The sequence below is a fragment of the Phyllopteryx taeniolatus genome, chromosome 1 (genome assembly GCF_024500385.1).
Source record: "Phyllopteryx taeniolatus isolate TA_2022b chromosome 1, UOR_Ptae_1.2, whole genome shotgun sequence".
Lineage (NCBI taxonomy): Eukaryota > Metazoa > Chordata > Actinopteri > Syngnathiformes > Syngnathidae > Phyllopteryx > Phyllopteryx taeniolatus.
Window position 1 is genome coordinate 13,038,377 of NC_084502.1, and position 27,473 is coordinate 13,065,849.

The following is a 27,473-nucleotide window of genomic DNA, read 5'->3' on the forward strand; positions in this document are numbered from 1 at the left end:
GCCTCACAGTTGTGAGGACCGGGGTTCAATCCCCGGCCCCGCCTGTGTGGAGTTTGCATGTTCTCCCCGTGCCTGCGTGGCTTTTCTCCGGGCACTCCGCTTTCCTCCCACATCCCCAAAACATGCATTCATTGGAGACTCTAAATTGCCCGTAGGTGTGACTGTGAGTGCGAATGGTTGTTTGTTTGAATGTGCCCTGCGATTGGCTGGCAACCCGTTCAGGGCGTACCCCGCCTCCTGCCCGATGACAGCTGGGATAGGCTCCGGCACGCCCGCGACCCGTGTGAGGAGAAGTGGCTCAGAAAAAGGATGGATGGATGGATGGATGGATGGATGATCCTAGGAGCAGTGGCGGTTCTAGGTCGGGCCAGCGCCCCCCCAGCACTCGGCTTGCCCCTCACCCCCGTGGTGCCCCCAAAATCCACCAAAATGGACACAGTGTTCTGTTATTGGACTTCTGTGCTCATCACGGATTTTCCATAACAAACACCATGTTCAAGCATGAGGGTGGCCATGCGTGCACCTGGCACCAGGACACCCTTGGCCGCAGTGATCGACTTTGTGCTGTCAACTGATCGCCACCCGGTGGTGTGTTGTCTCCAATGGTGGGTGAAGATGCCGGTCTCACCTGGCAGAACCAAATGTATTGTGACGGTCTGCTGTGAACGTCTGGCAGTATACCCTGTCAGAAGAAGTTTCAACAGCCACACCCGCGCAGAACTTTGACCACATCCCAAGGTGGGCGGGGGACATTGAGTCCGGCCGGGCCACGTTCTGCGCCTCCGACGCTGAGGCAACAAAGTGTTCGGTGCCTGTCATGACTGCATGATGGACACCGGCGGCAAGGGGTGAAGTGACGTAGAGTCATGATCTTCCCACTTCATTCTTCTGGCATCCCAGCAGTCATACAATCTCATCATATACAAAATAAACATGCTCTATCCCAGTGGTGGAGAATTCATCTTCCCGAGGGCCCACATACACATCTATCGTCTATTGTTTTCTTCATACAAAGCGGTCAATTGTGTTGCTTTAAAAAGCTGCTACCATACAGTGTCTGGTCTGTTCTATCTAATAAGCATCACCCCTTAAAAAAAAAGAAAACTGTCCCTTGTCACTACAGAGGTTGCAGTTTCCATCTTACATTTGTATAGATTCATAACATCACCTTTGACAAGCAAAAGGTAATCAGTTTCATCTTTGACTCCCAAGTGAATCAAAACCACTCAGAAAAAAATGGAAAGATTGTTAGGTCATGACGCTGGTCGTTTGCCATCAAATTTCCCTGACTCATGTGTGAACTTTGTGATCAGGGTCAGGTTAAAAAAAAGCTTTTGATGTGTTATCAAACACGAAACGGATTCCAGGAGGGCGGTGTGAGGGCCCCGCGTCAACAATTGCGGCCCAACGACGTGCAGTTCAATTGCCGTTCGCCCAGCGAATGCGGCGATTGCCACATTCGCCACCTCGTGTGCCTGCAGTGTGTCATTGATGTTATGGATTGGCCTGCCCATTTCCCAGACCTGAATCCAATTGAGCACATGTGGGACATCGTGTCATTTTCCCACCAGAATATGTCGTTCATTGTTGTTTAAGTGCTCCCTTGATTTTTTGGGAGCGGTTGTATTATCCCGCCACAGCGGGTGAGCCTTCACCCCGTCCATGTCGTTCTCACGAACACGTTCTGCGGAAATCATTTGAGTACAGTATAGCTAAGCATGAAGCATCAGATTTTGATTGATTTTTTTTTTTAAATTGCAGGACAGCAAATAGTCGACGTCGAATCGACTTTCATCGCATTAGAATGGACTTGAAAAAAAACCCGCCATATTGCACACATCCTATTATGTAATGGTGAGAATTTTAAATTGCTGCTCTCCTTTATGTTGAGTGCTCTTGATAAAATGCGCCACGAGGAATGCCTCAGTCAGCAAGTGAATTTCCTTCGGGTGTCTGAAACCTTTGAGTGTTTTTTTGTGGTTTGTAGAGTGCACGCTAACATCACTTCCACATTTATTTTTTTTTTGACTTTTCATACATGTCCTCCAGGTCCCACTTCTTTATTTTATGTGGACTTTTTTTTGAAGTAACCTGCAGCATCCCGGCTGCATTCAACTTTCAAAGTGCTGTATTGTACTTCTTTATTGAGATACGTTTGAAATCCAATCGGTATTGATTTATGAAATGCAGAACTGACACATAGACAAGACAATCACTCCCACTACGCTCTGTGTCATTTTCCCACGTCGGATGTGATGGACTGATTGATGAGCAGAAGAATCCTTCAGCTTCAGCTTCGGAACTTTCTTTCATTTGCAGTAACAACAGCGACACCTGATGGCAGACTGAAACCAATGCAGCCGTCGAATGGGGCAACCGGCGCGTGCACCTGCGCAACAGCATCGCGCGAGTGTGCACTAAAAGTGACTCGAGTCTCGTGAGGCTACGAAAGAAAACCAACAGACACTTGGGAATACATTCAAACGATTTCACGAAACAAATAGGAGACGTCGGTGTGTGAATGGAGCTTCGTGTTTGTGTTTTTTTGACCGAGGCATTGTTCTTCGTACCAGACTGGATCTGGATCTGGATCTGGATCTGTTCAAAAGAAAAATGAAGACAGGTCCAATCACAGCCGGCTTGTCGACTTCACTTCCCTTAATTGAAGTTGAATGCATGCTTAAGATCTTTGAAAAACAACTTTGAAAGTGACAAGCAAGCATAATGGTTGAATGTGATGTTGCTTCTTCCAGTGATGAAATGTAAAGTCACAATTTGTCCAGAATCTAATAAACAAGTAAATGTTTCAGCCCAAGCTAACTTCGATGGGACTGAACTGCAAATTCAAATGTGCAGTTCCTTGGACCACGTCCTTCTCCTCCCCTCATCAGTGTCCACCCTGCGACACCATGTCAACACCATCGTGCACTTTAAGCTTCTTAGGCGCTAATGAAAGTGGGCACGCATTGTGCAGGAGACAGATGGCCCCTGTCTTGATTAAGTTCTCACTTTCCCGGCAGGCAGCCTCTGCTGGCCAGAGGGGCTCATGTGTGAAAGTACAGCACGCGCTCTGCTCCATCCTTTCTGTCATATTCCTTTTTTTCTCTTGGTTTTTTGTTTGTTAACGATGCTACGTTTGTGTGTTTTTTTGCTATAGGAGGATCTACAAAGTGTACTGAAGGAAGCAATTTGACTGGTGGAAAAAGTAAGTCGCAGCTACACATTTCATTGTCATAAATGTACAGTAGTCACTGCATAGTCCAAGTGCTGTATTGTTCCTTCAGTACATGCTGTGTAGTGCTTGCATTGAATGATTTGTGCTGCTAAACCTTGATCTATGTATATAAAAAGTTCTTTGTGACACGTGTTGTAGATGCCATTGAATAGAATTCGCTGCTGGTTAATGAGGGATTCGTGAAAAGGGCCTACATGTACACAAGACGTCACTAACACTAAAATGCTTAGCGGATCAACTAAGGAAATAAGGAAGGTCACCAGGGTTAACGTGTCGTTCGACATGCCTGTGACGTGCGCGACTCACAACTTGTCTTCAGTCTTGCGAATCGAGCATCATCTTCGCTTCCTTTTTGTTACGTGCTCAACGTGCCTCAAAGCCCCTTTTGTGTGCGCAGGCAACATGGCCCTGGGATTTGTTTTGCCGAGGCCGTTCCGCCGGGGTCTTCTCCTGTTTTGTGCGGTGAGCTTGTGCAGCCGGCAAGGGTCCGCCGGCAACCGAAGCTCTGGAGGCCAGGCGGGTACGTGACAGGCCCAACCGGACCACGAGTCTCGTGAGGGCAGCCGGTGACCTTCATCCGTTCGACGGATTCTTTTGTATTTGTATTTTCCAACGCTCTCCATGGGTTTGAGATTTCCTCGACACGAGTGCTAGTGTTTCCAGCAAGACTCCTTGTACTTGGCCATATGAAATATGGTTTGAGTTTTTGCTCTCTGCTGGGCTGCACATCAATTTCAAGTCAGTGGTGCAGGCATCGAAATCGATCTATTTTTGTTGTTGTTCAAGCGTTTTCCTTTCATACGCGTTAGTTGTGCTAACTCATGCGCACTCTTGCACACTGAATGAGGACAGGCAGATGGCTGCTGATGCCCTGCGTCCACGTGATGGCGCTGCAGCTTTGAAGGAGTGCTCGTTTAGTCCTTCGCCAGCGCCCCATAAATCAGCGTTTCTTCAAACCGTCAGATATTTTGTACAGGAGAAAAATGTCACAGCACACCAACAAATACACGTTTGTCACCAAAAGTTTATATACTGAAAGAATGAGTTTCAGTTTCATGGCAAATCGACTCAGTGTGAAAGATGAGCTCCAAACTTTATTCTGTTGTATGAATGACAACAGGTGTTGTACCCTGTGCCGTCTAATAGGAACGCATTTCGTGGTGCTGCGGATCATTTCCCACATGGCCCCTGATGAGCTGTCAAAGCACACTTTGCTTGGGAATCACTGCCATAAAAGGCGACACTACTTCAACTTCTACTCACACGCAATATGTGCTTGAACTCTTTCAGAAGGGTCATCGATGGAGAGGACCGGGACTTGCGAAGTGGTTGCAGCTCATCGTTGCTGCAACAAGAACAAGATTGAAGAACGCTCTCAGACGGTCAAGTGCTCCTGTTTCCAAGGGCATGTAGCAGGGACAACCAGGGCAATGCCCTCTTGCGTTGAAGGTCATTGTGCTACTCACCTTTCTTTTCATGATTCAAGAATTGCTGCTTTGCTCTCTCGCTATCATAACTATATCAATCCAAATGAAACAATCACATATATTTAACAAATGCACGAGTGTTTCGACAGATAAGTTTAGGAACACCTTTCGCACAGTGGCATTTTCCAAAAATTTCATTTGCTGTGGATTTCCAGTGCCAATGGAAGTCAAGCATTTGTGCCCTCTTTACCCGTGCACTAAACGCTCTCTCAGTGTATGAGCTCAGGATTGGGGGGGGGGGGGGGGGGGGGGGGGGGGGTTGCTACTGTGGTTCTTGCTTGTCTACAGCAATGAGGAGGTGAGTCAAACAAGTCGATGACCGCGTTCGGAATCACTCCCCATTCATTCTATGGTGATGTGTCGTGAGTAGATATGATCCCCTACATACTTCCGACTCAGAATGTCTCCCATAATGCTTGCTGGAAAGAAGTGATTGACGCGTAATTGACAGTCACCAGAAACACAACCCTGTGATGCAGGAAAAAAAAAAGGGGGTGGGGGTGGAAATGTCATACTGAGATGTCAGAGGGCAGCTTTCATACAAATGTTCGTAAAGTGCTTTTTTTTGGAATGAATTAGTTCCAATGATTCAAACAGATTGACGTAGAACGATGAGCTGTCAGGGACTTTTAAATGGGCAAGAGAGTGGGGACTTGACGCTGGGATTGTGCACGTTACAACTCGGAAATACGGAAGGAAGCATTGTCGCTAAATGATCGCCTCCATTACCCGCCGCTACGACTGTGACTAGTACATCGACGGAATTTTGCCCATGGGGCAGAACCCTTGGTGCCCCAAAGAATTTTTGGGGAGCCCACTCCATTGATTCCACTGCCACAGAAGAGAAAGGCCAGAAAGACCTGACCGGAGCAGAGATGCCATACAGAGATGGCAGACAGACAAACCCTAAGCCCATTCCCCTGAAATAGCATGAGAAGTGCATTTAGATTACAGTGTACGCATTATGACATTATGAGAGGTATTTGTTCTCTTTCACCACAGCAGCACCACATGGATTCGTGGTCACTGCTCTCATTTAGAAAAGTCACTTTCTGTTGTGTCATATTTCCTGCAGCCTCCGTCGTGCGTCACAAGTGGTGGTGTCAGATGAAGCCGTGCGTGGCGGGGGAAGAGTGCCGAGTGCTTCCTGACCTGACTGGCTGGTCGTGCATCTCTGGGAACAAAGTGAAGACCACCAAGGTGAGGAAAAGGCATCTTTCTCCAAGTGAACTAACACCGCATCTGTTTGTTTTCGACATGAGCGCAACGCAACATACCAATCCTCTTTTCTCATTGCATTACTTTCAAGCTAAAGTCATCTGCAATACTTATTACGACATAAGCTCTTCTTTTGAAAGAGAAGGATCAGAGAGTAAAGCGTGGTCACCGCTCTCGGTGGCCGCATCGGCTCTCCCGAGCAGACGCACAAAAGCTACTTCTATAATCTGCTCGACGATGGAGCCAAAAGGACAGACACGCGGAAAAGCTGTAAACTAATACCGCTCACTAAAACCCGTGTAATTCAATCTGACGAGCAATGGAAACGCCGCCACATTTAGAAATGCGCTGTCTCATCAATTGCCTTTTTGTTGGGCTATTGTGGATGATCTGTGACACAGGGCCAAGTAAGCACACGATCAAAAGACAACCCCTTTCGTGCCACTTTACATTCCACTATACCTGGATATCCGATCGGCCTGATCGGTACCGGCTGATAATTAGCATCCCGTGCTGCTCGGCTGATCGGCTCCGTAAAAGACTTTTACTCAGCGTCGCCGTCATGTATAGTATATTTGAAGCCAAATTCGAGTTGATTTTTAGCCTTGGTGCCTGTCTTTTGACGTAGTACTGTATCTGTATCTGACCAGCAATAAAGTTATTGAAGAAAAACATGTCGGTGGTGTGGGACAGACAACACGTCTGAGACAGGCAACACGAAATGGGCGGATCAGACTACAAGACAAATTGGACCTTTTTCATGTCAGACTACTGCAATAAAATCTTGCATTCCGATACCACCGCATCACATTTTTTACGATCATCGGGCTTTATCTTGCCAACTCAAATGCGACCGGATACACTCGTTACCGTGAGGGGACGACAACAAGAGTGGATCGCGCCAACTGTATTCTAAGAACAAAATGGGGTGAAACGTGAGTTTGTGGTCACCGGCGCTCAGGACAGGAGAGGACGTTCGTTTAAGGCTTGCTTGAGGTATGTTCCCGTACTTTGAATACGATACGGCACCAAAACGTTATGTAGCCTAGCGAGCTAGTGCTAGCACTAACGGTTGTAAGCGTTCTGTCGAATCGTGCTCTCAAGTTTCGGTGTGGGCAAAGTAATTTAATTACAATGAAGTCATTTATTACGGTAAGTTAGCAGCCATTTTTTTCTGTCGTGTTGTAATGTTGGTTTGACCTGACTGATTAGAATACACGATGTGACTCGAGCAGTGATTTCCAAGCTTTCTGGAGCCAAGGAACATATTTTACAATTGAAAGATCTCACGGCACACCGACAAACCAAAATGTCACAAATAGCGGAGACATGAATGACTGTATGTACTTCCTGCCATCTAATAGAAGAGCATTCATTTGTTCGGAAAGTCACTGGCAGAAATAGATGAACAAAGGTACATTATTTATTGGAAATATAATTTTTGGGAGCAATTAAGTACAGAAGTATATACAGTAAATGAACAGGTCATTTAAATAGACACCTTGCTCCATCTTGTTATCGTTTTATTTAAACTCGCTAATCGTGATCGGCCACAAAAATCCTGATCGCGTAAAGCCTAATTGACATACCAATTAGACAATAGAATGGGGGAAAAAAAGCAAATCCAATGTATTCGATAAATTGGTTTACCCTCCAAAATTGCTGTTACTGTTGCAGATTATTTGCAGTCTCCGATTGCACAGTAGCTTTGCCACAAGAACTGTTCAAGAATGATTCCTCACCTACAGCCCTGAGTTTGTTGAGACAGAAGTTGGGGAATCGTTCTTTTGACTTTCTGGCTCTCTTTAGAGCCAAAAGGCTTCTTCAGTTCTAAATATTTGAAAAGTAGGAATCCGCCTTAACACGTAATTTGAACGGTTACATTTGATGTGCTCTAATCGCATTCTTTTTTCATTATCGCATCGCATGTAAAAGCATTTTAATTCTGTATTTTGATCATTATCTGTGTCATGCTATTGCCATTGTGGTGGTTTGGAAAATTCCTGAATATTATAGAAACGACTGTCATTTCTTCATGAAAAATATATTCATTGCAAATTGTATTATTTAGCATAATTAACAAAACAGCGTTTGCTTAATCATTCGGAACGGTCTCGATCAGTGAAGGTGCAATTGAAATGAAAGCGGTGGCCACTATTTTTTTCATCAGCGCTACCAGCGCACAATTCCCAACCGGATGTGAAAAATGGACAAAATATGAAGCCAGTGTAAAGACTTTAGAATTGGAGTAATATGCTCTGATCTCTTTGTTCTGGTCAGCATTCGGAATGAGCTGCAGCTGTTTAATGCTCTTTTTGGGGACTCCAGTCAGAAGACTATTACATGCTGAACCTTTTTTAGTCCTGAGGACACGAATCATTATAGTTAGTGTGCTTATGTTATCTGGAGTTCATTGAATGTGTGTCTTCATTAAGTGTGGGCTTGAATTAACGTCGCACACTGTTAACATAAAAGCGTGACTGTGCCTTGTGTACGATGCAGTAACGTTCCGTCATATGTTGATCATAGGTTAGCATCGCTTCGTGTCTCACCGGGATTTGCTTGCTGCTCTCTGTCTACCAATGTGGCGGCTATTCCCCCCTCCGACTCCATTTTGTAAGAGCGGCTGATTTCTTCAGTGACTTCCCGGCACCGTTAAATCAATTGGCAGTGTCTCCTGGGTTTTTCTTCTCTAATGCGAAACAACCCGTGGAAGCGCTACTAGGAAAGGTCGGCTATCTGGTGGTGAATAGTGTAACGACATAAACATGATCAGGTATGGTGGAGGAAGCATTTTCCCAATGTTCCAAAAGGAATCGAGCGTGTGGCCTGCCAGTTTCCTGATCTAAAGTTTCATGGGCTCCCAACAACATTTTGTGTGACTTTAGAGGGCGTTTCAGGTTGAATTTCATGTGCGTATGTTGGAATATTGAGTTTCCACTGCAAATTCACGTTCCCAATGGATTCTCGTTCTATTTTGGTTTTTAGGTGGCACGCTAGCAAGTCAGCTGCTTCGTCCAATCCGAACAGAGCCAACCAACTCAAGTAACTCTGGACCCTCAGGACTGACGGCGCCACAAAGAATACACCGGAGATTTAATTTGATCGATTAAATGGCAGCAACCTGATTTCATGAGGGTTATCCCATTGTGGACAGTCTATTAGTAAAGAAAAAGAAAAAATGTGTTCGATTCCCTCAGTTGTGCATACGCTGAGCACATGTGCATTCATTCCAAGGTGGCAGGGCCTGCTGTCGGACACTACATTCGGTTCTACAAAGAGGTCAGATCCCTTTGGACTGGGAAGATGCGCACGTACACACGCAGGCTGCGTTCGGACTGCGGCCACCAGACAAGCGCGCAGACGTTCCCGCGACGCAAAGCGAGGACTGTTTGAAATGCTAATCATGCAGGGAAACGCTTTGTCACTATTGAGTGTATTTACATCACCCTTTTGTTTCTCTTGCGGAGGGGATGCAGCTTATTGAAAGTTTTCTGCCTCGCAGCAAAGTGTATCCACTAACAAAATGTTTCGTGTTGTTACCACTTTTATCTTCTCGACGAATGATATTATCATGGCCTTTGTTGTTTAGCCACTGTGTTTGCATTTTCCATTTCCAACGAGGAAATAATGATACACGCAAATCCAAATCGACTAGCTGCATACGTTGGACTCCCAAGACATCAGATAGTGAACGTCAATGTGCTGAATTTCCTAAATGACACAATTTGATGATGTGTTTGATGTGTTTGATTCTTTAAAATTCACTTCAAAGCACTCCCCTCAATTTCGCCCAGTTGTTGAAGTTGATTCATGAGATTTGGTGCGCATTCAAACATCAAAGAGAGCTACAGTCACTACAATGTTTCAGTCAGGCGGTATCGCTTCCTGACTAGTTTCTAACATACCAGTTGATCGCCAGACAGACCGATGAATTTCCCCCGAAATGCCAATTAGTGGGGGGCGGAACAAACAAAACAAAACACGAATCAGGTACCCAAAGAAAATGCCAAAGCGTGAATATGCGGGGGTCCACTGTACGCTCATGAACAGGCAGTTATCATCTGCCTCATGCAAATGGCACCCCAACGAAACACAGACGTCTTGCTTCCTCTTACAGCAAAGTGAAAGTAATACTTTATTACAGACAGGAACAAGGTCTCTCCTTTTTGAATCAAATTACTGGTATATGAGGTTGTAATTACCATTGAATACATTCAAACTCACTGGCTATAAGGACAGCAGCACGTCAACATCAGAGAGTACCTTACTCAAATTCTTCCCCTGCTCGGACCAGCGCAACAAGGGTACCAGCGCCTATCCTGACGACACCCCCATCATGCAACAGCAGCACCAGATACCAGTCACATTGCGACACTGTCCATGCTGCTCCAGATGCTGTGTGACAGGAGGCGTTCTTAAGACCACAGACCAGCTAGTCGAGGTTTTCGCCACCACCTTCAACCTCTCACTACTGCAGTTTGTAGTCTCAAATCAGGCACCAGTCTCCCAGTACACCAGAAGAGCACAGTGAGCGGCCAGATGCTCGAACACCCATAATCACCAAATGTCTGGAGAGACTCATCCTGTCTCACATCAAGGACGCTCTTCCTGATCACCTCGATCCCCATCGTTTTGCGTACAAAACAGGAAAAATAGCTTGACAGAGGATACAATTAACACAGCCCTTCACACAACTGGACTACGTGACGATGCTGTTTGTATTTGTAGTCATTGTTGTTTTCAGCTCTTTATTTAATACAGTTCTACCCCATAAAACGGTTTCAGAGCTGAGCAACCTTGGCATTGGCAGTTCACTGTGCACCTGGATACTAGACTTCCTCAGCAACAGACCCCAACAACACCTCGTCCTCTCTCATCCTGAACACAAGGACACCTCGGGGATGTGTCCTCAGTCCCCTTCTCTATTCCTTCTTTACACATAACTGCTTTCCCATTCCCTCTCCTTGAGCCGTCACCTTATCGTGGTGGAGGGGTTTGTGTGTCTCTCTACACGAACGACTGCACCTCAACGCACCCTCCTGAAGTTTGCAGATGACACCACTGTCATCGGCCTCATCAAGGACGGTGACGAGTCTGCATATCGACAGGAAGTAGAGCGGCTGGAGCTGTGGTGCGGCCGACACAACCTGGAGCTGAACTAGCTCAAGACAGGAGCTGCTGAGGCAGTTCTACACAGCGGTCATCGAATCAGTCCTGTGTTCTTCCATCACAGTCTGGTTTGGTGGTGCTACAAAAAAGGACAAACTCCGAATGCAACAGACAATCAAAACGGCTGAAAAGATTGTCGGTACCCCCCTACCCACCCTTGAGGACTTGCACGCTGCCAGAACTAAGACAAGAGCGTGCAAAATCCTCTCGGACCCTCCGCATCCCAGTCACCAGCTCTTCCAGCTCCTTCCCTCAGGTAGGCGCTACCGATCAATGCAAACTAGAACGAGCAGACATTCCAACAGCTTCTTCCCTCTTGCCATCAACTTCTTGAACACCTAACCTACAATTCCATTACAACATGCTGGCAATTTGTTGACTTGAGTTTGGTGAGGGATGCCGTCAAGCTGAAGAAGGAGTCCTATCGGGCCTTTTTGGCCTGTGGGACTCCTGAGGCAGCTGATGGGTACCGGCTGGCCAAGCGGAATGCAGCTTTGGTGGTCGTCGAAGCAAAAACTCGGGCATGGGAGGAGTTCAGTAAGGCCATGGAGAACGACTTCTGGACGGGTTCAAGGAAATTCTGGTCCACCATCCGGCGTCTCAGGAGGGGGAAGTAGTGCACCATCAACACTGTGTATAGTGGGGATGGGGCGCTGCTGACCTCGATTCGGGACGTTGTGAGTCGGTGGGGAGAATACTTTGAAGACCTCCTCAATTCCACCGACACGCCTTCCCATAAGGAAGCAGAGTCTGGGTTCTCTGAAGAGGGCTCTCCTATCTCTGGGGTTGAGGTCACCGAGGTGGTTAAAAAGCTCCTCTGTGGCAAGGCCCTGGGGGTGGACGAGATTCACCCAGAGTTCCTAAAGGCTCTGGATGTTGTAGGGCTTTTCCTGGTTGACACGCCTCTGCAACATCGCGTGGACATCGGGGACAGTGGCTCTGGATTGGCAGACTGGGTTGGCGATCCCTCTTTTTAAGAAGAGGGACCGGAGGCAGTGTTCCAACTAGAGGGGAATCACAGCCTCCCTGGTAAGGTCCATTCAGGGGTGGTAGAGAGGAGAGTTCGTCGGGAAGTCGAATCTCAGCTTCAGGAGGAGCAGTGTGGTTTTCGTCCTGGCCTTGGAAGAGCGGACCAGCTCTTCACCCTCGGCAGGGTCTTCGAGGGTGCATGGGAGTTCGCCCAACCAGTCTACATGTGTTTTGTGGACTGTGAGAAGGCGTTCGACCGTGTCCCTCGGGGAGTCCTGTGGTGGGTGCTTCGGGAGTATGGGGTACCGAAACCCCTGATACAGGCTGTTCGGTCCCTGTACGACCGGTGTCAGAGTTTGGTACGCATTGCTGGCAGTAAGTCAGACTTCTTTCCAGTGAGGGTTGGGCTCCGCCAAGGCTGCCCTTTGTCACCGATTCTGTTCATAACTTTTATGGACAGAATTTCTAGGCGCAGCCGAGGCGTAGAGGGTGTCGACCTTGGTGGGCTCAGTATTGCATCTTTGATTTTTGCAGATGATGTGGTTCTGTTGGCTTCATCAAGCCGTGATCTCCAACTCTCACTGGAGCGGTTCGCAGCCGAGTGTGAAGTGGCTGGGATGAGAATCAGCACCTCTAAATCTGAGACCGTGGTCCTTAGTCGGAAAAGGGTGGCGTGCCCTCCCAAGGTCGGGGATCAGATCCTTTGGTCACGAGCTGTGGGTCGTGACCGAAAGAACAAGATCCCGGATGCGAGGGGCCGAAATGAGTTTCCTCCGCAGGGTGTCCGGGCTCTGCCTGAGAGATAGGGTGAGCAGCTCGGTCATCCGGGAGGGACGCAGAGTAGAGCCGCTGCTCCTCCGCATCGAGAGGAGCCAGTCGAGGTGGCTCGGGCATCTGTTTAGGATGGCTCCTGGACACCTCCCCGGTGAGGTGTTCCGGGCACGTCCCACCGGGAGGAGACCCCGGGGACGACCCAGGATACGCTGAAGAGACTACGTTTCTGCGGAGAGGGAAGTCTGGGCTTCCCTGCTGAAGCTACTGCCCCTGCGACCCGACCTCGGATAAGCGAAAGACAATGGATGGATGGATGCTTTCCCATTCACAACTGCAACACAACGGTCAAATTTGCTGACCGCACCGCTCGTGTAGGACTGATCAGGAACAACAAAGAGTCGGCTTAAATGAAATGAACAACTTGGACCTGAAGACAGGCAAGACCAAAGAGATGATCATGGACCCTGGTTGGGTGAGAGACGTGGTGCGCAATTTCAATCATTCGCATTCACACTGACACTAACATGACCAAAATGTGTTGCTGTCAAATTAAAATGAGAAAAAGTAAGTGTACATACACAGAGAATTTGGAAATGAAGTTGAAAATTAGGTGAATGATTGGCATTCAAGCTGCAGCTTCTGTCATCTGATAACACATGCAGCAGAGCTCATTTTCTTACCATTTTTCAAAGAGCCGTGTGACTGTGATTCATCATGCTCAGGTGTATCGCACTGGTTTATTCCAATATAAAGGTTCCCATAAATGCAGTAAAAAGATTTGACAAAAAAAAAAAAAAAACCCTCATAAATAATGATGAAGTAGCTCGCTGCTTCCAACCCCAGCAGTACCTGCAAAGTATACATGCATTTCAAACAGAAACTATTTCATGATTTCAAAACAGAGTGTGCACCAAGAGGAGTAATTAAAAAATAAATCATCTAACATTCTGATTCCTGGCTGTTTTTTGGAGCATTTCTTATTATTATGACGGCTTATTACTTTCTGTACTGTTTCCAAATAGGCTTGTTACTTTGTTCAGCCTCTGTGTATGACACGATGTGAAAAACAAACATGTAAATAGAAGGAGGTAACATCATCTTGTCTTTATCGATTGATTGAGGGCTCGGGTCTTATGAGGCGCCAACAAACAAAACAAAAAACAGGAACAGTAGCAACACTGAGTGAACCGGGGAGCATTACCGGCGACGGTAACAGATTTGGAGAGGCAATATATTTCCAATCATTTAAGAGAATTGAGACTGAAACTAGTCGAAAATGAGCAAATTATGGCTATTTTCGGTTTGGGATTTTTCCGGTTTTGTTTTGGCAGCGGGCAAATAAATGTGTTGGAAATACACGCATCGTAAGAAAGTAGGCCATATGAATAAATCGAAGTAAAAAAAAAACCAGACTCAATGATGCATATTCACACTGTAGAAGCATCATTTCTCTCATATAGGCATTGAAATGAGGGGATGCAGATACAATATTGACAGGTGATAAAAATCATTACAATACGGACATCGTTGAATAAAACAGTTGCTGAAAATCCTGCAATCCAACATGTTGTGTTTGTGTCTTTGGGCGAGTGAATATCCCCATGGAACATTTTGATGCAAGCTTTAGACAAAGCTCTGCATTACAACAACATATCTCATAGAGTTCCCGTTTTATTTTCACTTCAAATGATATGACAAGTAAAGGAACCTGCGTTTTAAAATCACCTTAACTTCCGTGGTTCCAAGCGTGTTCGTTTTCGTGAAAGAACGTCGTTCACAACAATGTATCAAAACCAACCAATTTATTCCTGACAGAGGAGTCTATACATTTGCAGAGCTCTGGGTTCGTAACTACCCCATCTTATCCTTAGCAGATAAAGTAGTCGAACTGAAACTATCTGATTCTACCCCAGACTTATACAATGTTTCAAACAGGCCAGTATGTAATCGCTGTCGTCTGATTGGTCCGTAATCTGACGTCATCGTTGTCCTGCAGAATGATGACCATTTGATCTGGCTCCAGACTTCTGCTCCAGGTGTCGCCTGCATTCAATGTTTATAGTGGCTCCCCGCAGTTCCTTTCTTCCTTGAGATGTGTCTCCAAATACCACCTGATGGGGGGGTTTTCCTGCAATAAAACCCCTACCCCCTTATCTGATTATACTGTAATACACATCCTCTTCCAAGCTAGTTAGACCCTGAAACTCTATATTATATTCTATTACATATAGAATTACATATTAGAATATAAAGTATTCTATATTCCCTTCAATCCCCCAAGTTGATCTTCTGATAATCAGAAGATCAACAACCCCTATACCTGCAGCCTATTTCACGACAAAACTCAACAAAACCTAATGTAAACACAGCAAATTGAAAAAATGTGTGAATACAAAGGCGTCGATCAAGGCAGCGAGCGCGCTCATCGTCTCCCCGTCCTCTTTCAACGGCAGCTGCAGATCTTGGCAGTGGGGGTTCTTCTCTTCAAAGGCCTTGAGAGCAAACCTGAGAACAAGTCTCCTGAGAAAATGAATTAACACCCCCCACACCAGTCACTCTCCCAGGTGAAATCCGCCATATGGTTGATCTCCTGCTGAGAGAGAGGCTTGATCACAGTGGGGGTTATCATAGAAACCAATGCACAAGTGCCTGTCCATTCCCCAGGCAGTAAGTCCCACAACAGAACAACACCACACATCCACCACAAATCAGACCTCATCTTACTTAATCGGGCCGCATCCTAACAATCAATAAAAAGTGTGAATTTACAAAACTGTGGATCCAGGTGGCCAATTGATCAGGAAAGTTTTTTATTTGGGCCCAAAGTTACCTTACTCTTATTTTGTGTGATGCAGGGTAGGGAAGGGAAGGGACCCCTCCCCTATATTGACATTATAGAGGGGTGCACCTTTCACCTTAGTCAGAGGATAAACCTGATCCCAGTGCTGGCACTCACCCTCCAGGTTGTCATTAGTCATCAGCTGGTAGGCACAGGTCAATTTGAACTTAGTAGCAGGAGTATAATTTTCCTGGACCACAGGGTTTACAATCCAATTGAGGTTATTCATCGTAGCACAAACAAGACAGTGTTTTTGATAGATTTTGCCTGCGTCCCTACCTTCCGTAGTAATCTCTTTAAGACAATAATTACCTAGATTAATTCCTGCCACTCGTCCCTTTGCCTTTTGTACTAAATGACTATTTACCGATCCTTTGACCGAGTCATTATTCAGGTCATATCCCGTCACTTTAGAGGTTCGAAAAACCACTGGATCCTCATTTTTTGAAGCTGGTATCTTAGCAAATTTTCTCATTATCGGACTAGATGAACTTTTTGTCGGTCGTATCCAATTAATAATAATCTGTCCTAGTGGATCAGTCCCTGAGACATCTATACCCAAGGTCAAGACTGTAAAGGTCGCTACTGGTTTGCCCCACTCTCTTCACGGGGTGCTAGTTATATCATACAAGGTCAATAATACGGGATGTCAGTCCCTCGGGGTTACTGAGTGCATACTAACTCTTTCCAATTTGATCTTGTCCTTCCACCGCCAATTCCTAATCTTCGTCGGCTCCCAGTATCCCGGTTTCGAGTGGATAATCACTTGCCTCCAACGTCTTTTCCCCCAATGTGTAGTTCAATTCTAGGGCCCCTGCTGGCTTCACGGCCCTCTTTGTTACTCTTTCTCCTTGTATTGCATTCCAAAATAGATTCCTGTAACTGTAATCAGGGAGATCACCAGAGTCATGATTATAACCTTCTTTGACCAGACATACAGGATGTACATATTTCCCCCTTTGTTAAATGACTAATTTAACACCAAAACACAGTACCCACACACAACACCATACACAAACAAGCAGGTCGTCTCCTTCGTCGGAGAGGCCCCTGACCAGACCTGCAAACAAACCCTTATATAAATTAATCACAACTCTGCAAAAGATACCCGTGCCAAAGCGATGGACTACATAATTCCTGTATACATACTCCAGAGAAGGGACAAGTTGGCAATTGTCACCCAACATTGATATTATTCCCCAACCAATTGTTAATTTGTCTCACAAAAGTGTTAATGTCAATAAACCAAGAATCACATAAAATCAGCGTTAAGTCAGCACACCAACATCATGCAATACACTATCAAGCTCCATCCTCCTGGGCGTCCTGTAAAATAATGTTATTTCAACAAATCAGTCTTTCAACAGTCTGTAGACCGTTATTCATTGGTAACTAAAGGTCTATAGTCTCTTTCACGTGATCACATCGTTCACTACTCCTGTCAGCCAGCTCAGTAGTGCTCCATTTCTGCTTTTAATTAAGACGACACAAACATTAAACACAAAACATAAACAATTAACATGACATGACAATCGAGACTTCACAGACAATAACATTAACCTGGACCCAGGAGTGAATGTCCTCTCACATACACCACACAGACAAAACTGAACACAGCACACTTATTGGTTGAACCATAACACCTAAACCACTACAGACCAGGCTTCTATACATTGCATTAATTAAACGATCCTATTGTAAATCTCCCTGGCCCTTGCAATACCATAAACTCGGAAAACTCACACACGCCCGTCGTAAAGCTGCCCCCCCCCCAGCTGAGGACCCCTGTGTCCTTTCATAAACCATTTGGTGCACCTTCACTTCAAGTGCTCTTTTAAGCACTCATCCATTTTCTGAGCCGCTTCTCCTCACTAGGGTCGCGGGCGTGCTGGAGCCTATCCCAGCTGTCATCGGGCAGGAGGCGGGGTACACCCTGAACTGGTTGCCAGCCAATCGCAGGGCACATAGGAACAAACAACCATTCGCACTCACAGTCATGCCTACGGGCAATTTAGAGTCTCCAATTCATGCATGTTTTTGGGATGTGGGAGGAAACCGGAGTGCCCGGAGAAAACCCACGCAGGCACGGGGAGAACATGCAAACTCCACACAGGCGGGGCCGGGGATTGAACCCCGCTCCTCAGAACTGTGAGGCTGACGCTCTAACCAGTTGGTCACCGTGCCACCCCCTCTCTAAGCAATATATATCAAATCCCATTCACCAGCTCAGATAGCAACTTGCACGTCATTTATTCAAACTCCGAAGCGTTTTCTTAGACCACAAACCTCCCGTACTGTTGTCAGGCTTTTATCCCAGGCACGCAGACCCGCTCTGGTCCGCTCTGCTGACCCGGAAATAGAAAGTCACGATACCACTCTTGCTTGATCACATCCGTCCGGCACACGTCTTAATTTATCTATTATTTAATTTATCTTCCAGAATATCATATGCATACCTATTTATACATACAATATGTATGCCTTATTTATTTAGTTAATAAATATAATGGGTACCCTTTGAAGCGCTTTATACCTTTTTACATATATAGTCATATAATTTGATTCATCAAAGTTCTAAGGTTTGCTTTATATTGTGTACACAATTTATAAAACGTATCGCACCGAATATTTATATCATTCACACTTAGTCCACGTTTTTTTCACAATAGAGGCCTGCGCAGGACATGTTTGGGACAAGTAGAATCACTTGTCCGATCTGATTACTCGTGGAAGCTCATACGTTGGAATATAATGGTTAACCAGCGCTTTGTCGACAGACGGCACGTTTTCTTTTGCACAAGGATAGCCTTTGGGCCATCCAGAAAAAGTGCCGACAATTATTAATAAGTACCTTACGCTTTGGACTGGGACTACCATTGCCGGTTCAGTCCATTACCACCACATAAATTCAGGCCTCGGCCCATCTCAGTGTGTTGCAATTCCCTCTTCGTTGTAGGGCAAACACTGATATCTTGACATATATCACAAAAAACACAAAAATATTTTACCTTACGCAGAAGATAAGGGTGCCACCAAAAGCGCAGCTTCTTCAGCATTGACACATAACTTTCCTGTAGGTAACATCAGTCTCCTAGGTTCTCCTTGTCATCATACTCAGCACCTGTCTCTTGCCACTTACACTTGTCTTCCTTCGGCGCCGCCTCCTGAAGGTCGCGCACCACATCAACTGTTACTGCAGGGAGAAAGTCAATTAACTGATCCCGTTTAACAACATATTTTCCTTCAGCATCCATTTATTAGCCTGCTACTTTTTTCAGCACCATTAATAAATAGTAACACTCTGACCTTCAGATAACTCTAGTGCCCCGCACCTGGCCAGCAGTTCTGCAGCTTGAGCGGAGGGTTTCATAACATCATTTATGGACCAAAGCATTGGGATTTCAGAATTTGGGTTTCCGCGATATCTTCTATGGCCTCTTGTTTACAAGTATACTACGGCACGTTAACAAAAGCAGTCGGGTTTACCTCGAATGTTACCGGAGTCACGGATGTACATAGACCCCCGTCTGCAGGACCCTCGGACCACAATGAGTCCGGCAGCGAGCTCAACAGCTGTGCGGCGTCCTCATGGTCCGAGAGTTCTCTGCCATGGAATCGCGCTAAAGTCACATGCTCCAACACCCCTCCGTCCACCATGGTACCTTGAATACAAAAACATTCAGTACTGGGAGAGTACAACACATTGGGTATTTGATCTTGTTGCCAATCATTTGCCAATTGGCATTTTCTCACCATGGGTCCCAGTTCTCAAGCTTTATGACCTAGTGCAAGTAAAAAAGTGTGGAAACGATGTCAAACTCATCATAAACCACTCACTCTGCTCTGGCGTCAAGGTGGAGGCTGCTGCCACACCTTGCTTCCCTATGTAAATACTTTTACTTATTGAGCATCCCATTTTCCCCCTGTATTGGCTCAAAAGCTTCTCTGTAAACCAAATCGTCATTTTTATCATAAAACAGTGTGAGATGGAGAGGATCAATTGAAGGACGATAGGGGGCAAGAGAGTCGATCCAGGCCTTCCACCGCAGGAAGGCCGAGTAAACGCCGCCTCCCTCCTTTGTTTCAGGTTTTAGTCGGGCCCAATATATGTCAGCAGTTGCTTCCGGAAGTTCATGTTGTATCATGTTCCATCTGGAGGATAACTTCTTCCACAGTTCATCATGGTCCCATCGGGGACCCGTATCGTCAGTCCATCTGGGCTACAAAGGATGGTAGCCTTGGTCTTGATAAGCAGATCTCTGCCCATCAGGTTCACTGGAGCCCCTCTTTTCATGAGGACAAACTGATGTTCATGCGTCTGTCCAGCAATTTCAGTCTTTAATGGTATCGTAATCGGCACACTCATGGGCACCCCTGCACAGCTCATTCAGGTGGTTGTCTTCCCTTAGCGGGGTTCAGAGGCTCTGTCTTTCCTCCGTCCCCTGGCTCCGGGTTCATTGGGCATTCGGACCAGGCCTCATTGCAGTAGTACTGGCGAGATGGCTCTTGTTGCTGTGGAGCCTGCTGCGGATGCTGTTGCCGGGACGCGCCTACCTCTCCCTCGTGAAGCTTTGTAGCCTCCTCTTTGAGGTGTGGCCTCTCCGGGTTCCACTGGAGGTCATTGTTGAATCATTGGGTAAACAGTACATTGGCAATCCCAGTGTCCATACTGACCACAATTGAAGCACGCTTGGTCCGTTGGAGGTCGGCAAGGGCTTCCCCTGCCTCCGTTGGTGTCCTCTGTCACGACTCCCGCCTCGTCTCCTCGTTGACCCCTGCGCCATCCACATCTGTTTTTCTGCTTCCATTTTTATTTATTTATTTATTTATTTTTAATGGCCACTTTACGGGCCTGGGCCAATTGTAGCTTCAAAAGTTGTTCCTGCATGTCCTTTACCTCATCTGATGATTTGTGTTTTCTGTCGACAAAAAGTTTCAAATGGTGTGACACATGACAATTAAAAAAGCTATCTCCCCCTTTCATGAGGTCAGGGTCTTTAATAAGTTCAGTCCTAACTTCAACCGGCAAGGTCTCAAGTAAAGCTATTCTATAAATAACATTTGCCTCTCTTAAACGGGAGGGATGTGATCCTGTCTTATCTGTCCAAATACTTATGCAATGTTCGAAGTGAGAACTGGGATCCATGAGAGGTTTGAAGTCCGGAAGCTTCGGCACCGTTGGGGAAGAGGACGGGAACATGTCACACAGCAAATACTATAGGAGCAAAAGGGGCAAATAAAATTTCAGGTTCGACATTATTCAGACCCGACCGTGTCAAAATATCATCCGATTGGTGAACCGAAATGCAACAGGCGCGTATCAATCTCACTATGTCACCACACGCCAGGCTCATGTTGTCCGTCAACTTTTTCAGCCCCTGGATCCAAATTACACCAACAGCAGCCAGTCCGGGCAGCCGTTTCTGTAAAAACTCAAAAATTTTTAAAGACAATTTTTGTACATTTACCCACCTTTTTGAATGCGGGCTCGTGCGGAATTGATAGGAGTTTTATTTCCCCTCTACAAATGGTCTGCCATTTGAGCCGCCCCTTGACCGGCAATGCCGGTTATAGTGACGTCACTGGGGCCGTTGTCGGAAAGGTCCGTAAATTGTATTTAGCGGGGGAATTTGTCGCTCTTTTTTTTTTTTTTTTTCTTCGCTGAACAGCTGCCATGGCAGGGCACACCAGACAAATCTCATACATTTTTCTACTCAATTTTTCATTCTCTTCTATTTTCTTATTCAAGTCTCTTTTCTCTCTCCACCCTGCAGCATCCAACTTTTCCTTCCTCTTTGTTTCCCTTTCAGAATAACCTCTCTGTTACGTGAAACAACTTACATTCCTTTTTTCCACTTTGCCCACACACTTCTTAATCCTGTTTGTTTCTTTTTCTGCCTTTCTCTTTCAATCCACAAATCCGACCCATATAACATTCATTACCTCGACACTCGACTGTCCAATTCACAACCCCGAGTTTTGGTGGCACACTCATCTTGTTCTAAATCGGTTTTTGGGGGTCCCAAAATCCCCAACGTCTACCGAAACGTTACAATTTGAAACCGCGTCCGATTTCAAGTCAGTCTACGACGGGACAAGTAGGTACCTTGTTACCCTACTTCCAGGATTTTCTCTGATCCTGGTCTGTCAGGTACCTTGTTACCCTGACGTCAGGTCCTCCGTTACCCTGACTTTTAATTATGCAATTTTAACAACACGTCTTATTAACTATTGACAACAAAACAACTGTACCACAAGTCTCCCAAATTTCGCCATTTCCAATGTGCAGAATTCGTGATATAATCAAACAGGCTTCCGCTCACCTTTTTTATTTCGGTGCACCGGGGAGATTTGCAGTCCAACTGAATTCCTGCCCGCTCCTCTGTCTCTTTAACTAATGTCCTTTCAGGATCACGTCGGGCTCACCATTTAAAGGAACCTGCGTTTTAAAATCACCTTAACTTCCGTGGTTCCAAGCGTGTTCGTTTTCGTGAAAGAACGTCGTTCACAACAATGTATCAAAACCAACCAATTTATTCCTGACAGAGGAGTCTATACATTTGCAGAGCTCTGGGTTCGTAACTACCCCATCTTATCCTTAGCAGATAAAGTAGTCGAACTGAAACTATCTGATTCTACCCCAGACTTATACAATGTTTCAAACAGGCCAGTATGTAATCGCTGTCGTCTGATTGGTCCGTAATCTGACGTCATCGTTGTCCTGCAGAATGATGACCATTTGATCTGGCTCCAGACTTCTGCTCCAGGTGTCGCCTGCATTCAATGTTTATAGTGGCTCCCCGCAGTTCCTTTCTTCCTTGAGATGTGTCTCCAAATACCACCTGATGGGGGGGTTTTCCTGCAATAAAACCCCTACCCCCTTATCTGATTATACTGTAATACACATCCTCTTCCAAGCTAGTTAGACCCTGAAACTCTATATTATATTCTATTACATATAGAATTACATATTAGAATATAAAGTATTCTATATTCCCTTCACAAGGCTTGCATACTGTTCAATAAAGGGTAACATTAAGTTTGAGATTGGTGAGTCGGAGTAAAAGATTTGTGAAAGGTTTCTCCATACTAGTTTCCAAGCTATTAGCGACGAGCTGCTAAGAACAGTCTGCGGTTGCTGTTAATAGAAAAGAAAGTGTCTCGGGGCTCATGAAAGAACATAATGGAAGCCTGGCTCTCTTTCTCCTCAATAAGTTTTTCCATCTGTACTCTTAATAAAAAATGTCAACAGAAGTCACCTAGTCTATCTCAGTGTGCGCGCACTTAAGGGTTTGCAGGAATTAAATGAAGGGACTTTTACTGCAAGCAAGTCCAGTAGTGATATAAGCAAGACGGAGCAATAAAATGAAAGTAGTTTGGTCACGGCTCAAAGGTTTTATCATTATGCACACGAGCTTAGACTGTGTTTCCCGCTTAATTAAACGAGAGCTGAACAATTAGACTTTAAGAGTAAACATTAATTGGATGATATTATCCTTCTTGTGTGATGTACACACGAAACAGAAACATGTACACACTTGAACATGGGATAGAGATCCACGTTATCAAGTCAATGACTTGTCGGTGTAGTTCTCATCAGATCGTAAAATTGAAAACATTTTTTTTTATCGAGGCATGATTTGTTAGTGGATTAGTTTGTACACGGTTTGTGGCAATTACATAGCAACTACGAAACAATTCACACATGACAGCAACATTTTGGTGCACAGTTTGCCAGGCGACCACAGTCATGCGGAGTGCAGTGGCAGTGGCAGTGGCGTGCACGATTCCCACATCCGCAGTGGTAGAGTGAGCACTGCTCAGGTGTGGATTACCATGATCCAGTCGAGGAACAAATAGGATGGATTTGACCTGATCTTGCTCGGACGGAGAAACTGCATTTCCCAATTTGAGCTTCGGAACAAAGCCCTCAACGTGTACCTGAAAGATGTGGACTAGCGGCCGTACGACAAACGTTGAATTGTCCGCATTGAACATTTGAGCTGGGCTACAGAAAGCTATACAGACTGTAACAATGTCATCGGGATTAGAATAAATCCACAGCAAGAATATTGAAATAGATAGAGAACAACGGCGGAAAGTAGAAAAGAACCCTGCGATAAATATTGCAATATCAGTCGCATGGCCACATCAATCCAAGTATGTCTATTGAAAACAAATCATTTTACGGTCCAGCACTTCAATAATGTGATTCACAGATATTGTGCACAGAAGGTTTTGAAATAGTTTATTAACAAGCAATATTGGACTGTCGCGATGTCTGTGCTGGACTTTTTTTCAAAACAAAAGTTTGGGTCAAAACCTTGGACAGTGTATTTAGTTTATAGAGTGCAAAAATAGGAGCACAAGAATGACGTGCTGAGGAGTAATTGCGCATTTTAGTACAGATTTCAATGAAGAACAACCTGAAACCAAACCAAAGAGTCCTCCAACTGCAGGCCATGCATGCATTGAATAATCAAATTAGGGGAGCTGTATTTCTTAAACTATATTTAAGTGTCTTGTGTGTGTAATTGTGACTTAGTGTCAGTGCCACTTAGAGTCAAACATGCAGCTTAGGACTGAATGGTGAGAGACGAAAACAACCTACAGCAAGACTCTGCAGTCGGCCCCAATTGGTCGCTGCTCATTTCATGTCAGATGACAGATGACGGTCACATTATGTCATCCTGCGCTCGCTTAGCTCAGCCAGCCGTGTTTCTAAAGGATGCGAGAGACGTCAGAAGTTTAGCATCTTAACTAGGAAACAGAGCTCACGCCTTTTTTTTCCCGTATACTGTTGACCTTCCAAACTTTGTGTTTTACCTAACTATAAAATAGCCTACTAAGCATACACAGCTAGCGAGCTAGCGAGCTAGCGAGCTACCTAGATCAGGGGTGGGCAAACGTTTTGGCTCAGGGGCCACATTGACTTTTAAAATTTGACAGGCGGGACAAGCCAGGACCAGATGCTTACATATATATATATATATATATATAAATAAAAAATCAAATCAAATAAAAAGGCATTGTAGTGTTAATACTTAGATTTACTTTGAATGGGAACAGTGTTGTTTTGTAGATCACCTTTTTGGTCAGTGCATCAAAGTCTGCTGTTAGTATTGTCGTGGCAATTCTCAGAACAGATCCGAGGTGTGTCACTCAGCTGAGATCTGTTTTGTTGGTGTTCATCACACTCAAAGTCTGTTCACACACATATGTCGAGCCAAACACCACCAGCATCCAATGTGCCATCTACTGGATTTTGGGAAATTTGGCTGCGCTTAATTAAGCTTGAAACTCAGCCAGTTTGAGAGTGGAAGTTCTCTTTTAAGACAGTATCATATTGGCGATCACTCGGTTCCATCTGCAGCTCCTGTGGCGCTGTTTCAGGGTCTTGTGCGACTGAATCTTGGATGGCAGTTTGCCAAATAAAGGTGTTTTGCTGAGCCTGCAAGCTTGATTTTAACCGCTGAGCCGTAGCCATCAGTTCCAGTGCTGATTGGTCGTTAGCACAATCAGCATGCTTGGTAGAAAAGTGACGGCTGATGTTATATTCCTCTAAAACCGCAATGGTTTCTTAACAAATGAGACATACAGCCTTTGACCGGACTTCAGTGAAAAAGTAATTAGTAGTCCATTCGATATGAAAGTCTCAAGTGCATTGGAGTTCGAGACAGACACACACACTGAAGAAGGAGAAGAAGAAGAATCACCTTTTATTGTCATGAACATGCTTGCATGCACACGAAATGTGTTCTCCGCATGTAACCCATCACAGTGAACACATACACGTGTTGGTGGAACGCACTGAAGCAGGGGGCAGCTGAAGCGCCCGGGGAGCATTTCGGGGTATCGGTGTCTTGCTCAAGGACACCGCAGCCGTGAGTCCGCATTTTTATGATGATCATTTTATCATTTTGATCGGCTTTAATGTCATAATTCGCGATCCGATCAATGCCGTCCTTGATCAGGTCCGCAAAAGACATTTACTCCGCCTCGCCATCGTCTACAGTATATTTGAATCCAAAAGCTAGTTTAGTTTTAGCCTTGTCGCGTGTCTTTTGATGTAGTACTGTAAATATCTGGGCGGCACGGTGGGCGACCGGTTAGAGCGTCAGCCTCACAGTTCTGAGGACCCGGGTTCAATCCCCGGCCCCGCCTGTGTGGAGTTTGCATGTTCTCCCCGTGCCTGCGTGGGTTTTCTCCGGGTACTCCGGTTTCCTCCCACATCCCAAATACATGCATTCATTGGAGACTCTAAATTGCCCGTAGGTGTGACTGTGAGTGCGAATGGTTGTTTGTTCCTATGTGCCCTGCGATTGGCTGGCAACCCGTTCAGGGTGTACCCCGCCTCCTGCCCGATGACAGCTGGGATAGGCTCCGGCACGCCCGCGACCCGCGTGAGGAGAAGCGCGACAGAAAATGGATGGATGGATGTAAATATCTGACCACCAATAAAGTATTGAAAAAAATTCAAGGGTGGTGTGGGACAGAGTTCTGAGACAGACAACACGTAACGCGTGGATCGGACTACAAGATAAATTTGCTAATGTCAGACCACTGCAATAAAATCTTGTATTCCGATACCACCGCATCCCCGTTTTTTTCGATCACCGGGCTTTATCTGGTCAACTGAAATGCGACCGGAAACACTCGTTACCACGGCCACGACAGCAACAATCGATCACGTCATGTGTATTATAAGAACTAAATGGGGAACAACGTGTGTTGGTGGTGACCGGTGCTCGGGAGAGGACTTTAATTCAAGGATTGCTTGAGGTATGTTCACATACTTTGAATACAATATGGCTCGCAAGCAGGCAACAAAACGTTATGTAGCCTAGCAAGCTAGTGCTAGCTCTAACGGTTGTACCGGGGTTCTGTCGAATCGTGCTCTAAAGTTCCGGTGTGTGTGAAGTAATGAAATTACAATAAAGTCCTTTGATTACAGTAAGTTAGCACCGATTATTTCTGCCATGTTGTAAAGTTGGTTTGACCTGACTGATTGGAATACACGATCGGACGAGAGCAGTGATTTCCAACCTTTATGGAGCCGAGGCACATATTTTACAATTGACAAATCTCAGGGCACACCAACAAACCAAAATGTCACAAAAAGCGGATACACAAAAGCGGACTGTATGTACTTCCTGCCATCTAATAGAAGAGCATTTATTTGTTCAGTCTGTCACTATGCTTCACTGGCATACATAGAGGAAAAAAAAAATATTTATCCTCAATAATTTTTTTGGAGCAATTAAGTAGATGAACAAGTCATTTAAATAGACACATTGCTCCATCTTGTGATCGGCTCGGTGATCGGTTAACGTTTTTTTTTAACTCGCTGATCGGTGATCGGCCCCAAAAATCCTGATCGTGTAAAGCCTAATATATATATATATATATATATATATATATATATATATATATATATATATATATAGATATGCTGTATATAGCCGCATGGTTAACAAGATTGCAAATCCATCTTCTGTGCACACTCAGAAAACAATTTAGTCAATCTATATGATTCTAAATGGAGTTAATTTCAGTTGCGCTCTCTGAGATCTGACGGAAACACATGAAAGAACAGTTTTTTTTTTTGTGGTAAAAAATAGCACTCATATATTCACTACACAAGCTAACCTTGAAGTCACACAGGATTCATATAGCCTGGGATTCATGAGGCTGGGGAAGTGGTGGCCTTTGGCCTTTGACTGAATGTTCCTTCATTCAGATATGACAGGGCATCTACAAAAAATCCTGGTTAATATTT

The 27,473-nt window shown here is 45.3% G+C and overlaps 1 protein-coding gene and 1 long non-coding RNA gene across 2 annotated transcripts; one reads left to right on the forward strand and one right to left on the reverse strand.

The window, feature by feature from the left end:
* Positions 1–3,025: 3,025 nt before the first annotated feature.
* LOC133477880 (chemokine-like protein TAFA-2) lies at positions 3,026–14,087 on the forward strand. The gene is made up of 6 exons (XM_061773198.1): positions 3,026–3,056; positions 3,158–3,205; positions 3,633–3,755; positions 4,526–4,684; positions 5,798–5,922; positions 8,929–14,087. Exons 1-6 carry the CDS (start codon positions 3,047–3,049, stop codon positions 8,938–8,940), a joined length of 477 nt encoding a protein of 158 aa, XP_061629182.1. The 5' UTR covers positions 3,026–3,046; the 3' UTR covers positions 8,941–14,087.
* Positions 14,088–14,640: 553 nt separating this feature from the next.
* Positions 14,641–22,693, reverse strand: LOC133477887 (uncharacterized). Its single transcript, XR_009788504.1, has 2 exons — positions 22,018–22,693; positions 14,641–18,887 (listed from the first exon to the last, which is right to left on the reverse strand). It is a non-coding gene; the product is annotated as an uncharacterized LOC133477887 (long non-coding RNA).
* Positions 22,694–27,473: the final 4,780 nt, after the last annotated feature.